A 16,017-nucleotide genomic window follows, 5' to 3' on the forward strand; every position below is an offset into this window, starting at 1 on the left:
GTGAAACCAGGGTGATTTATTTATTTTGGGGAGGATTTGGCGCTGCGTTTGATGATGAGGAACTGGCAGGCAGAGACAGAGAGGAAGTGGGAAACTCCCCCCCCCCCCTGTCAGGTGTAAAGGAGCGACTTGGACACTTGGACATTCAAGTCCGTTGCTCTCCCCAGGTTGGCGGAGGGTGTGTAGAGCCCAGGATCACATTAGATAGATAACTGACACAGGGGTGAAAAATGGGTTACAAAATTGTGGGATACAAAAATGGGTTGTTTATGGTCACTGTGTTTTTTGTTTCAGAACAATTGCATCTCACCGCCGGTACACGATCTGTTCTATAATGCTATTATGTACATTAAAGGACTTTAGGATTTATGCCAGCATAATGATGAACAACAACACACTTCTAGCACAACATACTGGAAGCACAAATTTGGGTTTTACAAACTGCAGTTCCAGTAAGCAGCCTTATTATTATTATGATGTGCATTTATTGGAAGAAAATGTGTGTAAGCTTTCATCTGGAGATGTTATGTGGAAACCTTGGAACAGCAAAGTGTAGTGATGTGAACATTTAATGAGTTTTATTATGTTTTGTTTAAATCCTGCCTACACATAATATGCAGCCTTTATATAGGGAAGCTTAGATAGAGCGAGTGCTGTTTCCCCCAGCTATATTTCTGTTGTAACCTCAATGTAAAATTCATCAGTATGGCTAAAGCCAGGCTAGAGGCGTGGGGACTGGAGCAGTGTTGATTTCGTCGACTAAAACTAAGACGAAAAATGTTCGTCAACTACCTTTTTTCACTGACGGAAACTAAATGGAAACTAAGCTATATGATGACTAAAACTAAGACTAAATATACTGACAATTTCGTCAACAAATAAAAACTAGACTAAAATGTTAGGAAGGAACTAGTGGACAAGAGATCAGTCAAGAGATAAGACAAGAGATAAGTCATTGTACACTTGGTTGCATGGTGAAAATTGCAGATCTACAAGCTCACAATGCGTTGCAGAGCGACGCGTTGTGAGCTTGTAGATCGGCTATTTTCAGCAAGTGAAAAAAACAATTACAACGGTCATTACAACGGCATCAAGGCCCGCCAAAATACATTTTGTTCGACTAAATCAACCGTAGGTTTAGTCGACTAAAATCTTATGATATGCAGCTCTTCGAGTGAAGAGCTGTATAGCTGTCGCCCCCCTCCCTCGAGTGAAGAGCTGTATAGCTGTCGCCCCCCTCCCTCGAGTGGAGCTGCATAGCTGTCGCCCCCCTCCCTCGAGTGGAGCTGCATAGCTGTCGCCCCCCTCCCTCGAGTGAAGAGCTGCATAGCTGTCGCCCCCCTCCCTCGAGTGAAGAGCTGCATAGCTGTCGCCCCCCTCCCTCGAGTGAAGAGCTGCATAGCTGTCGCCCCCCTCCCTCGAGTGAAGAGCTGCATAGCTGTCGCCCCCCTCCCTCGAGTGAAGAGATGCATAGCTGTCGCCCCCCTCCCTCGAGTGAAGAGATGCATAGCTGTCGCCCCCCTCCATCGAGTGAAGAGCTGTATAGCTGTCGCCCCCCTCCCTCGAGTGAAGAGCTGTATAGCTGTCGCCCCCCTCCATCGAGTGAAGAGCTGTATAGCTGTCGCCCCCCTCCATCGAGTGAAGAGCTGTATAGCTGTCGCCCCCCTCCATCGAGTGAAGAGCTGTATAGCTGTCGTCCCCCTCCCTCGAGTGAAGAGCTGCATAGCTGTCGTCCCCCTCCCTCGAGTGCACGGTGGATTATATTATAGCTGTCGTCCCCCTCCCTCGAGTGAAGAGCTGCATAGCTGTCGCCCCCCTCCCTCGAGTGAAGAGCTGCATAGCCTCTGTAGACATTTTTAAAGCTCAGCTCAAGACCCACTTTTACACCCTTGCTTTTAATTGATTCATCTGTCTTTTTAAAAAGGTGTTATTCATGTCCTCACTGTGTTGTTTATGCCCTGCCTTTCTTTTCTTTTTTGTGTAAAGCACTTTGAGCTGCATTTCATGTCATGAAAGGTGCTATACAAATAAAGTTGTATTATTATTTATTATTTTATTTATTATAGCTGTCGCCCCCCTCCCTCGAGTGCACGGTGGATTATATTATAGCTGTCGTCCCCCTCCCTCGAGTGCACGGTGGATTATATTATAGCTGTCGTCCCCCTCCCTCGAGTGCACGGTGGATTATATTATAGCTGTCGTCCCCCTCCCTCGAGTGCACGGTGGATTATATTATAAGAGCTGTATAGCTGTCGTCCCCCTCCCTCGAGTGGAGCTGCATAGCTGTCGTCCCCCTCCCTCGAGTGAAGAGATGCATAGCTGTCGTCCCCCTCCCTCGAGTGCACGGTGGATTATATTATAGCTGTCGTCCCCCTCCCTCGAGTGAAGAGCTGCATAGCTGTCGACCCCCTCCCTCGAGTGAAGAGCTGCATAGCTGTCGCCCCCCTCCCTCGAGTGAAGAGCTGCATAGCTGTCGACCCCCTCCCTCGAGTGAAGAGCTGCATAGCTGTCGTCCCCCTCCCTCGAGTGAAGAGCTGCATAGCTGTCGTCCCCCTCCCTCGAGTGAAGAGCTGCATAGCTGTCGTCCCCCTCCCTCGAGTGAAGAGCTGCATAGCTGTCGTCCCCCTCCCTCGAGTGCACGGTGGATTATATTATCGAACCAAATGGACCCGCTCATTCCCATTGTGTGGTCTCCAAACACCTTCAGGCTACTGGGAAAGTGATCAGCAGTGTGTCCTTGGAGAGCAACATGTGGGGAAAGCTTCGAGAGCAACATGTGGGGAAAGCGCGGTGGAATGTTACAGTCCAGTCTCTACTGTGAGAGCAGCAGATGAAATAGGGGCGTCGCAGTGTGTCTGTCGGCAGTCGCAGCGCTGGGCCAGGCGCCAAATTGTATAGGCCAGTGGTTCCCAAAGTGGGGTCCGGGGACCCCCAGGGGTCCTTGAGGGAGTTCCAGGGGGTCCCCAGCTAAATGATAGTTAGGAACCAAAATGGACCCTTATGGGTCTGTAACTCTGAGAGTGTACAAATGGAATCAAATGGAATATATATATTTATATTTTCAATATAAATTGGGGGTCCCAGAGATAAAAATGCCATTAAATGGGGGTCCGTAGCCTAATGCATGTCAAACTGGGGGGTCCTTGAAATGAAACGGGTTGAGAATCACTGTTAGAGCCGTAAACATCTTCTCTTACGGGGGGTCCCTGGCATATCTCTTCAAATGGGGGGTCCGCAGGGCTAATTAGTGTCAATTTGGAAATAAATATTTGTACATTTAAAAACTGTGTACATTGGTGCCTATAACTATAATCTACCTGATCTTGAGGCCTACAAAATCGGGGGGGAAATAAAAAAAATAAACTTTATTTATTTTATTTTTTTCAACTAGTCAACTAACAAGGTCGGTTAGTGGATTTACTAGTTGACTAGTTGCTTAATGCCCTAGCGGGGGTGTGGTGAGGTGTCGCATTTAACCATGTAAGTCGATGGGGAATTTTAATACAATTTTTAATTAATTAATACTTTCTTAAATTGGGGAAAAAAGGGCTTCGTTGAGACCTCCGTAATATTATGGTCAATGCCCGTGTGAGAAGTGGGAGCGACGGTGAGGAGCAACGACAGTGTTCCAGACATTGAGTTAATTTTAGTTAGACATTATGTGGACGAGCAAATCGGCTAAATTCCCATTAACAATGCATGGATAATTTACAATGTCTGAGCAAATCGGCTTCGTGTCTATTTTACGTCATGATGACGTACACTGTGATTGTACGAGCGCCCCTCACTTCACACAGGTGTGTTTTTGTTTCATGTGTTATTGTACACTAATGCCCTACTACTACTACATCATACAAGAGTGACGCACTAGTGAAAATAGCCGATCTACAGGCTCACAACGCGCCACGATGCAAGGCGTTGTGAGCTTGTAGATCAGCTCTTTTAGCCTATACTTCTATAGGTTTTTCCGACGGAGACGTTAATGTGAACCAATGCTCCGTCGGACCATAGTATGCCTCCCAATGTGACAGAGTTAACTCCTGATACAGCCTGATACATGCAGCTGCTTTACAGAGCCATTACTACGGGGTGTGTGCGTGCGTGCGTACGTGCGTGCGTGCATGCGCGTTACTCTCAAAGTGTCTGTGGCTTGTTTTCATAATGAGCTCCCCCATATTGCTACACATGCACACTTACTGAGCTATTCAAGTGACACAAGTAGTAAACAGAGGCACACACACACACACAGAGGCACACACACGCACACACACGCACACACACACACACAGAGAGCATCTGAAAGAGATGAGAAGTGGCATTTCATCAGATGATATTGCCTCTCATAATGGTGTAATATTATGCATTCTGGTGCTTGATGCAGGAACGTCGTGTCCCTCTGCTTATTGTCCTAATGTAATGGAAGACTACAGTAGAGGGACAACAACAACATATTTTGCCTCAAGTTGCTTACATTGACAACTTAATAACTGCAATTATTCTGTAGGCCTTTATTTAACCCATTTTGACCTGAGATCAGATTATAAAAATGTCTTCTACAACATCCTGACAGTTTTCTGAAAAAGCTATGTTTCTATGTCAGTCGTTCTTCGATTTTCCAAAAATAGCAGACCTACAAGCTCGTAGCGTGCCGCTCGTAGCGCGCCACTCGGCTTATCCGTAGTCGGGTCGCGGGGGCAACAGCTCCACCAGAGTGCTCCAGACTTCCCTCTCCAGAGCAACATTAGTGACTTCCTCCTGGGGGATTCCGAGACGGTCCAAGGCCAGTGAGTCGATGTGTTTCCTCCAACTGCGCCTTGGTCTGCCCCGGGGTCTCCTAACACCAAAAGGGGTTCCCGCCCAAAATAGATTAAACAAGCATGCCACTGCGCCATTACGACTTACGGGGACCTATTTTCCGAGGGAGCCCAGCTGCTGGTCAAGATGACATGGATTGTATTGTGAATAATGTTCCGATCAGATCAGAAGGGGCTTTTGCATCGTTTGGAGACATGGAAACAGACACATACAGCTGTGTGGTGGTGGAGTGACTCAATTGGTTGATTTGATTTGATTTGATTTGATTTGATTTGATTTGATTTGATTTGATTTGATTTGATTTGATTTGATTTGATTTGATTTGATTTGATTTAGTAAAGCAATCATAACACAACATTATAATCAGCGATTCAATGATTTCACAGTAAAGTCCAGAGACGTATTTCCACTGAGGTCCTCTCACACTGAACGGAAACAATACTTTAAAATACATACTTTACAAAATATAACAGTACATATAAATGACATACACAAGTACGTCCTACTCATTAGGGCGGCTGTGGCTCAGGAGGTAGAGCAGGTCGTCCCTACTCATTAGGGCGGCTGTGGCTCAGGAGGTAGAGCAGGTCGTCCCTACTCATTAGGGCGGCTGTGGCTCAGGAGGTAGAGCAGGTCGTCCAATGATCCCTGGGTCGGCGGTTCGAATCCCGGCTCCTCCTCCTGTCCACATGTCGAAGTGTCCTTGGGCAAGACACTGAACCCTACATTGCCTCCAATGAGTCGGTCGGTGTAAGCTCGCCACCGTCGGTGTGAGAATGTGCGAAGTGAGGACGCTGGCGTCGACTGTTCGCCGCTTCACCTCCCAATGTATGAATGAATGAACCGTTGTAAAGCGCTTTGAGCACTTGGAAAAGCGCTATAAAAATGCAATTCATTAAAATACATCACAAATACATAACAGTACTGTGGCAGTTCAGCCTGCCACTGAGACTGAATGCTGATTAATTGATTGCTAATTGGCTCCATGGCTCCAGGTTAGGGAGCATACTAACTGGGTTTGTGTGGGGAACACACCAACTTGATTATGTATAGAGACACTTATCTTTAATCATTATATGGGGATAATTTATATTATGAGTAATGTGTGACACAATGTGTATTAATAAATGTCTCTGGACATAGTGTATTGAACTGGTGTAATTGTGGATTCAATTAAGATTTGGTATGGTCCAGTGGGAGGGGCTTAGCCTATAAATAGGGAGTCCTGCCACTGCCAGATAGATCAGTCCAGGTAGGACTGTGGGGGTTTGAGACCCAGGCCAATCGTTCCGGTTCGGTTGTAAATACTTTTGTTTAATTTCGATCCCTGGATTTATGTGTGTTAAAGGTGAATAAAACACTTGGACTTTTCTTATAAGGACTCTGACTTGCTATTTTGAGTATTTTTCCTGTTTTTGGCTATTTTGCAATCTGTGCCTTCGGGCCTAGCACTATCCACACTAGGCAGAGTGTGACAAGTACATACACAAGTACGTCCCTATCCGTCCCTCTAAGATAACCCTTTATAGGGGAACCTTTTCCAGTAGCCATTGTTTAGTCTTCTGTTTAAATGTCCTCAGATTGGATGTCAGTTTAACACTGGTTTCCAGGCTGTTCCACTGTGTGGCTCCTCTATAAATGAATGAGCCTTTTGCCCACTTTACTTTTCAAAGCAGGGAGCACCACATCTGTAATACTGGCTCTGGTGAATTGGTTGTGTACCTCGTTTACCTCGTTTACCTCGTTTACCTGGCTGAAATAGTAGTAGAGAATGGTACCAGAAGTGGTTTCGAGGTGTTGACAGTAATTGCAATGTACAGTACACATTTGAAAAGACAGTGACACCATGTCTTCGTGGTGTGGGAGGGAGAGAGAGCAGCTTCATACATTCTTGTACTGTACATGAGTTGAGATCTGCTATTTTCACCCGGGTTCACCCGAGTGCAATCAAGCATAAAATGACTATTTTAGTTCTACTGGATCTCGTCTCCACTAGTCCCTTCCTTACATTTTAGTCTTGTTTTTATTTGTCGACGAAATTGTCAATATATCTAGTCTTAGTTTCAATCACCATAGCATCGTTTTTATTTCGTTCTCGGCAGTGAAAAAGAAGGTAGTCGACGAACATTTTTCGTCACAGTTTTAGTCGTCAACAGAATAAAGACTGACGCGTAGCTCCTCTCGTCCCCGTGTCTCCACAGGACAGTGCCACTGTGCCGTTCTAAAAGATAATAATAATAATAACTAGAACTGCACTCTGTCGAGTGCCTACTTGCTTGTTGCACACTAGTAGTCCATAAATGGCCTACTAGTGCGCAAGCAGAGCGTGCAAGTACTGCATCGTAGCACCTGACGAAAAACATTACTTGCACGCTCTGCTTGCGCAAGTAATAATAATAATTCTCGTCCCCGTGTCTCCACAGGACAGTGCCACTGTGCAGTTCTATAATAATAATAATAATAATAATAATAATAATGTCTCCACAGGACAGTGCCACTGTGCAGTTCTATAATAATAATAATAATGTCTCCACAGGACAGTGCCACTGTGCAGTTCTGCGCCAACAAGCTGGACAAGAAGGACTTCTTCGGCAAGTCGGATCCATTCATGGTCTTCTACAGAAGCAACGAGGACGGCACGTAAGTGGCTTCCTTTCCCTTATCACTGTGGGCTTTGGGAGCGTGACATGAAACCAAATGGACCCACCGGGTCCTTTCCCTTATCACTGTGGGCTTTGGGAGCGTGACATGAAACCAAATGGACCCACCGGGTCCTTTCCCTTATCACTGACCTGTGGATGGAAAAGCACGTCCAAAAATAGCTTGTTTTGAACATTACAAACAGAAAGAATTGGTGAAGAGCCGAGGTAATAAACTGCAAGGGAGCTCTCTTTGGCTAAATGAACACTTTCCAGCAGAGATCAATAACAGAAGGAAAATACTGCGACCAATAATGAGAGAAAACTGGGCCCCGGATTGTAAAGTGGCATTGTCAGTCGATAGGCTGTATATAAATGGACAACTCTACAGGGACTCAAAGGTTACCCCCTGGCTCTTTTAAGAGAGGCCTATGGGTCGGTGGTGAACACTAACCTATGGATATGCATTTAGACGACTCAATGTCACTCAATCTACCAAAGAAGGGGTTAAAGATTGCACATATTAATATCTGCAGTCTACGCAACAAAGTATATGAAATTGAGAGTCTGCTGATGTCTAACAATGTTCACATACTTGCCATATCTGAGACACATTTAGATGAAACATGTGATAAGGAATTAATGGTACATGGGTATAATATCTACAGGCGAGACAGAAATATTCATGGTGGGGGTGTGGCTTTTTATATTTTAAATGATATTCCAGTAAAGAGGAGAGATGACCTTATGATTAGTGACATTGAAGCTCTATGGCTACAAGTCCACTTGCCTAATATTAGACCTATATTGCTGTGTTGCTGTTACAGACCACCGGATTCCAATGCTCAGTACCTAAGCAGTGTATGTGAAATGGTGGACAGAGCATCAGACAGTAATAAGGAATTGTATATACTTGGAGACATGAATATTAACTGGTTCTCTCCAACATGCTCACTTAAGAAAACTCTCCATGCTATTGCAGATACATGTAATTTAACACAGTTAGTAAAAAAGCCAACCAGAACACAAATAACAATAAATGGCATCTCCTCTACCTGTATTTGGATGCACTGACCACAACATAGTAGCTTTTACGAGAAAGGCAAAAATCCCAAAAGCGGTTCCAAAAGTAATTTACAAAAGATCTTTTAAAAACTTCAGGGAGGGCTCATTTCTAGAAGAACTTGAAAACATACCATGGCATACTGTAGGTGAAGAGGAAAATCCAGAGATAGCTCTGAATTTGTTTATGCAGTTATTTCTGTCAATAGCTGACAAGCATGCTCCAGTTAGAAAACATACTGTTAAATCTGTAAGAGCACCTTGGATTGACAATGAAATTAAAAACTGCATGGCTTTAAGAAATACTGCTAAGAAAAAGGCAAGTGAATCTGGCAGTCTGGCTGACTGGCAGATCTACTGTAAATCAAGAAATAATGTTACAAAAATGAATAGGAAGAAAAATAAATGTTATTATCAAACAAGGATAAATGAAATAAAATCAGACAGTAAGATGCTGTGGAAAACATTTAACAATGCTCTGGGTAGGGGCTCTAATAGGGCTTCCTCCTTCATTGAGGTGGATGGGGCTTTTATCACTAAGCCATATGACATAGCTCAATACTTTAACAACTTCCTCCTTCATTGAGGTGGATGGGGCTTTATCACTAAGCCATATGACATAGCTCAATACTTTAACAACTTCCTCCTTCATTGAGGTGGATGGGGCTTTATCACTAAGCCATATGACATAGCTCAATACTTTAACAACTACCTCCTTCATTGAGGTGGATGGGGCTTTTATCACTAAGCCATATGACATAGCTCAATACTTTAACAACTTCTTCACCAGTAAAGTAGAAAGGTTAAGAAAGGATATGTCTTGTAATGGTGTGCATTGTGTTTCCTCTATATTAGACAAAATTATGAATAATAAGTCCTGTATGTTTAGTTTCGAACCCATCAGCTCTGAGGTGGTGGAGAAACTGTTACTTTCAATACACAGTGAGAAGTCTGCAGGCCTGGATAACCTTGATGGCAAGTTACTGAAGCTCGCTGTACACCTGGTAACTAATCCAATTACTCACATTTTTAACCAAAGCTTGATGTGGGGGGTGTGTCCACAAATATGGAAGGAAGCTAAAGTTATTCCAATACCAAAAGATTCTAAAACAAACATCACAGGGGTTAACAGCCGCCCTATTAGCATTCTGCCAGTTCTTGCTAAATTAATGGCAAAATATGTCTTTAACCAAATCCAATCATATTTCTCTGAGAATGTATTGAATACTGACTTTCAACACGCCTATAGAGATGGGCTTTCTACATGTACAGCAATGACACAGTTAATAGATGACTGTCTAATGAATGTGGATTCCAAGAGACTAGTGGGGTCTGTATTGTTAGATTTTAGTGCCGCGTTCGACATTATTGATCACAATCTTTTGCTTGACAAACTTTCATGTTATGGTTTTACCTTATCTGCACTAAGGTGGATAAAAAGCTATTTATCCAGCAGATCACAGAGAGTATACTATAATGGGAGTCTCTCAGACACTAAACATATTCACTGTGGAATTCCACAAGGAAGTTGCTTAGGTCCTTTGTTGTTCACTATATTTACAAATGACATGCCACTGGTCTTAGACAGGGCCAATATAGCCATGTATTCTGATGACACTACTTTGTATATGTCTGCCACTAATGTGGAAGATCTGTCTGTAGCTCTCAACAAGGAACTACAGAACATATCAGAGTGGGTGGTGAACAATAGGATGGTCCTGAACATCTCAAAGACTAAATCCATTGTATTTGGATCACAGCATATGCTCAAGTCAAAACCCAAATTGAATCTGAATCTGAGCGATTTAGCAATTGAGTAGGTAGATGAAACAAAACTACTTGGGGTTACATTAGACAGTCATCTAACATGGTCTACTCATATTCAAAACATAACTAAGAAAATGGGAGGGGGTTTGTCCATGATTAGGAGATGTGCTGAGTTTTTAACTCCAACATCTGCTGTCCAGGTCATCCAGGCACTAGTGATATCCCACCTTGACTATTGTCCAGTTGTGTGGTCCAATGCAGCTAAAAAGGACCTGTGTAAATTACAAATAGCCCAGAATAAGGCAGCTCGCCTTGCCCTGAACTGCAATACTAGATCTAGTACATTGTTAAATCATCAGAAGCTGTCATGGCTGTTGGTGGAGCAGAGATTAGCTGCTAGTCTGGCTGGATTTTTTAGGAACATTTGTTCAAATAAAAAACCAAAATGCTTATATAAAAATATTCATTATACCAGTGATAGACACAGACATAATACCAGACATGTTGCAATGGGTCGATTCACAGTGCCTAAGCCAAGAACTGATGCAATGAAGAATACAGTCATGTACAGGGCAATGACTTTCTGGAACTCTCTACCAGTATGCATCACAGAAATTAAGGGTAAAAGGCACTTTAAGAAAAGACTGAAGGATTTTCTTATATATATGGCGAAATTGTAATTCTGTTTATGTCAATATACCAGTTAATGTAATCTAGAGTGAATGCACTAACCGTAGTTATGCTTTAATGTATTTATTTTTTTGTTTTTTTGTTTTCTTTCTTTTCTTTTGTGATATATGTAATGTTGTAATGTTTTTTTGTATGTATATTATTCTGTGAGGACCCCAGGAAGAATAGCTGTTGCCAGGTGCAACAGCTAATGGGGATCCTAAATAAACTAAACTAAACTAAACTGTGGGCTTTGGGAGCGTGACATGAAACCAAATGGACCCACCGGGTCCTTTCCCTTATCACTGTGGGCTTTGGGAGCGTGACATGAAACCAAATGGACCCACCGGGTCCTTTCCCTTATCACTGTGGGCTTTGGGAGCGTGACATGAAACCAAATGGACCCACCGGGTCCATTTGGTTTCATGTCACGCTCCCAAGAGCAGCAGTGAGACCACAGCTGTTTCTTTTAGGAACATTATTTTCGTCCAAATGATGTTCTGAACTCAGGTTGAAGGAAAGCGTGGCCCTGCCAACGGACAGCAGCTTGAAGGAGGCCCCGGTCAGTCTGTCGAGGGTCTCTGTATCAGTCAGTGATTGAAGTGGGCCCGGTCAGTCTGTCGAGGGTCTCTGTATCAGTCAGTGATTGAAGTGGCCCCGGTCAGTCTGTCGAAGGTCTCTGTATCAGTCAGTGATTGAAGTGGGCCCGGTCAGTCTGTCGAGGGTCTCTGTATCAGTCAGTGATTGAAGTGGGCCCGGTCAGTCTGTCGAGGGTCTCTGTATCAGTCAGTGATTGAAGAAGAGCCCGGTCAATCTTGTCGAGGGTCTCCATATCAATCAGGGATTGAAGTGGGCCCGGTCAGTCTGTCGAGGGTCTCTGTATCAGTCAGTGATTGAAGTGGGCCCGGTCAGTCTGTCGAGGGTCTCTGTATCAGTCAGTGATTGAAGTGGGCCCGGTCACGGCGGTCAGTCTGTCGAGGGTCTCTGTATCAGTCAGTGATTGAAGTGGGCCCGGTCAGTCTGTCGAGGGTCTCTGTATCAATCAGTGATTGGAGGAGGGTCCGGTCAGTCTGTCGAGGGTCTCTGTTTCACTGGCCTCAGTTAGATGCACAAAATGTGAATGAATTCATTCCGAACAGAGATTCATACCCAACTGTTTACATGGAACCTGAATAGAAGTATTCCTATTCCTCAATTGTTTACATGACCAAAGCATTCATTTGGAATATAACTTTGGACTATAGAGATGGCCATCCCCTAACCGTTATCCATTAAGAAATGAATAACCGCAACAACTGATAAAATAAAATAAAAATATATAAGTGCAGAGTCCCTGCAACCACACGCGACCTCCACCCAAAGCAACCCAGAGCTAAAAAACACAGCATGAAGCGGGTGAGAGAAGTGGAGTTCGGTAAAGTTTTTCCCAAGAGATTAAAGAATGATAATGAGGTTACGTAACGTTGGATGGTCTAAAAGGATATATATGTGACATATCAGCGTGGTCAATGGTGAGGGTTTTCAGGAGTTTGCTGCCTTCCAAAGGCATTTAGTTTGCATGATTGCACAGTGCGCTCAGTGCGCTATTTCCGAACGCGCCCAGACTGTCACGGGTCCGTCTTATGGAAGCCCATTTTAAAGAAAACATAAAGATAAAAGCGCAACTGGCTAGTTGAGTTTGCGTGTGGCTACTGTTGGACGACACTCGTCAGTCACCACAGAGAGCTGTTTGATAATTACCTGCCACTATATTGACGAGGAGTGCACGTTAATTCATCCAGTCAGTCAGCCGTCACACAGAATTTGCACAGACAACCTGGTAGGTAAACTCAAGGATGCGGTGGAGGCTTGGGGACTACTGGGAAAGTGTGCATGTGTTCACAACAACTCATGCCAATTCTCCTGCCCAGGTGGACTCATGGAACACGGTTCCATGTTTCACCCATGGGTTTGTAAATAGCACATTTTATTATGGGGTGCATTTCTGCACGCATAAAATGTCTCCAAATGGCCATCCCTGCTTGGACATGGTCAAAAAGCACTATACCAAGGGGCAGACATCGGTAAAATAATATGTATTCCAAACTCCCAGTAGCATTCGGAATAAAGTGTGTGATGTATACCGATTCAAACGGTATATACCACCCCTCCAGACCAGAATGAAAATTAATTCTGAGCATTCATGAAAAAATGATGAAAAAATGATGAAAAAATGATGAAAAAATGATGAAAAAATGATGAAAAAAGCGAAAGGGGCTAGGTCAGCCAGCACCAAACAATATGAATGCTACATCGTAAGCTAGCTAGCTGAAAAAATGATGAAAAAAAATGATGAAAAAATGATGAAAAAACGCGAAAGGGGCTAGGTCAGCCAGCACCAAACAATATGAATGCTACATCGTATGCTAGCTAGCTGAAAAAATGATGAAAAAACGCGATGAAAAAACGCGAAAGGGGCTAGGTCAGCCAGCACCAAACAATATGAATGCTACATCGTATGCTAGCTAGCTGAAAAAATGATGAAAAAATGATGAAAAAATGATGAAAAAATCCATTCATTCCGAAAGAATTTCTGCATGTAAATGGGGCCAGTCAGTGATTGAAGTGGGCCCGGTCAATCAGTCGAGGGTCTCCATATCAATCAGTGATTGAAGTGGGCCCGGTCAGTCTGTCGAGGGTCTCTGTATCAGTCAGTGATTGAAGTGGGCCCGGTCAGTCTGTCGAGGGTCTCTGTATCAGTCAGTGATTGTTGATGAGGCAAACAGAGGCAGACTCCACCCCCTATAGCGTCACGAGGACAAGCTGTACAGAAACAATTCTCCATATGCAGACCGCGGCCATCTTACCATATAAGGTAATGGCAAGGTGCTACCTAGGTGCAACTTCCAATGGCAGCCCATTCACCCATACAGAAAAGTCCTATCTGATTGTATTAACCCATTTAGGCCTGACGTCGAGAAAAAAAAGTCTTCTGAAAGAATATATATTCAAAGATCTGTGCTGCATTTTCATGATTTTTCAAAAATAACAGACCTACAAGCTCGTAGCGTGCCACTCGGTGCCGCGCTATGAGCTTGTAGGTCTGCTATTTTTCAATAGCTAAAGCATAACAATGCTTAGTTAAAACACCAAAAGGGGTTCCCGCCCAGAATGGGTTTTAAACAACGTCAAACTAGCTTGAATTATTCTCTTTCTATATCCTCAAAGTGTTTGTTTCATAAGAATCCACCGTAGACATGTTGTTATGAGCTACTTTGTGTCCTTGCAGGTGATTCTTTTTCTAAGTGCTGGAGTTTGGAAGTGCTCGTTAGATATCACTCAACTGACCCTGTGTGACAGCGTTTCCACACCTAAGCGCAAAACGGTCGACAGCCGTGCACGTCTTAAGCTGTGCGCAGCTTATTTTCCGAGTTTTTAGACAGCTGGTGGATGGAAAAGAAGCTCCACCTCCGCGGAAGACTTGCGCGGAGGAGAGCGTCGCGCAAGTCTTCTGGCCGTCGCGCAAGTCTTCCGCGGAGGTGGAGCTTAATTTCCATCCACCAGCTGTCTAAAAACTCGGAAAATAAGCTGCGCACAGCCGAGAACGTGCGCGGCTCTTTCGATAGTGTGGCAGCACCTTGAGTGCCACCTGTTTTAAATTAGCACATAATGCAGGAGGCAGCAGGTCATTGCTTTACTGAAAACTCTGATGGAAACATGGCCGCGGTCTGCAAATGGTCAATAGCTATTATCTACCACCAGGCCTAATCGAACACTCTCTTTTTTTAATATATATATATATATATATATATTTTTTTTATCCCACAATTTTGTAACCCATTTTTCACCCCTGTGTCAATTATCTAATGTGATCCTGGGCTCTACACACCCTCCGCCACCCTGGGGAGAGCAACGGACTTGAACTCATGCTTCCTTCATGCCTGAGTGTCCAAGTTGCTCCTTTACACCTGACAGGGGGGAGTTTCCCTGGTTGGACGTAGCGCGTGGAAGGAACACGTTATTCCAACCAGTTCCTTTCCCCTCCATCAGGCGCCCCGGCTGGCCAGGGGGAGGCAGTTTAGAGACCAGGATTACTGCATGTTTTTTTTGTGAGGGTACCTACCCTAGGGGACACGGGGAGAACATGTGAGGGTACCTACCCTAGGGGACACGGGGAGAACATGTGAGGGTACCTACCCTAGGGGACACGGGGAGAACATGTGAGGGTACCTACCCTAGGGGACACGGGGAGAACATGTGAGGGTACCTACCCTAGGGGACACGGGGAGAACATGTGAGGGTACCTACCCTAGGGGACACGGGGAGAACATGCAAACTCCCCACAGAATATCGAAGACTATACATGGTATTCCTGGCCACGCCCCCCATTTCCGTCATTTCTCAGAGCGTGAGCGTTAGTGTTTTGTTTGCCGTCTCACTCTATGGATTCTCCTACTTGATCAGACGTTTGTTTTACTTTGTAAATTGCAACTGATTAATAATGCAACAAACTGTTTGAGCACAGGTAGAGAGAATATTGGATGTTGTTGAAAGTAATGTTATTTCATCAGCTTGACAACCAGGATGAAGCCATACAGCGTTTTATTTATCTTTGAGATTTGAGGCTAAGCTCGGCTAACAACACTAACACTATTACACAGATCACTGTCTAACTGCTGTTTATTTACTGAGGAGAGAACATGTTTATTTACTGAGGAGAGAACATGTTTGCCTGATCACTTGATGCTAAAATGTGAAAGCTGAAATAATACGTCTAAAATAAAGACGTCAGGCTACAGCCTGACCCCTAGCAGGTTAATATAAAGCATGGGATGGGCAACTTTGACGATGGCGAGGACCAATATATTTCCACACTCACTCCAGAGGGTCCACAGGGCATATGAGGTGAGGGAGAGATGGCGATTAAATACAAAGGCACGCGCGAGACAGATAGGAGAAAGAGTGAGAGAAAGAGACAGGAGGACATTGAGAGCTCTGTGTCAGGAAGAGAAGTATAGTTACCCCCCCTGGGGGTACTACTGACTCACGCAGAGCTTAAGGGTGTGCTGCGGACAGGCGAAACATT

General features: G+C 44.3%; 1 protein-coding gene across 1 annotated transcript in view; it reads left to right on the plus strand.

Annotated features, from left to right (window-relative positions):
- The window catches only part of LOC306928736 (copine-5-like), a gene marked incomplete at both ends in the record, with an annotated part of 380,797 nt that overhangs the window by 275,399 nt on the left and 89,381 nt on the right, over positions 1-16,017 (plus strand). The window contains one exon of the mRNA XM_079509009.1: positions 7,352-7,455. Within this exon, the coding sequence (XP_079365135.1) occupies positions 7,352-7,455 (104 nt within the window). The remainder of the gene's footprint in view (positions 1-7,351; positions 7,456-16,017) is intronic.

Source organism: Electrona antarctica (assembly GCF_951216825.1).
Source record: "Electrona antarctica genome assembly, chromosome: 8".
Taxonomy (NCBI): domain Eukaryota; kingdom Metazoa; phylum Chordata; class Actinopteri; order Myctophiformes; family Myctophidae; genus Electrona; species Electrona antarctica.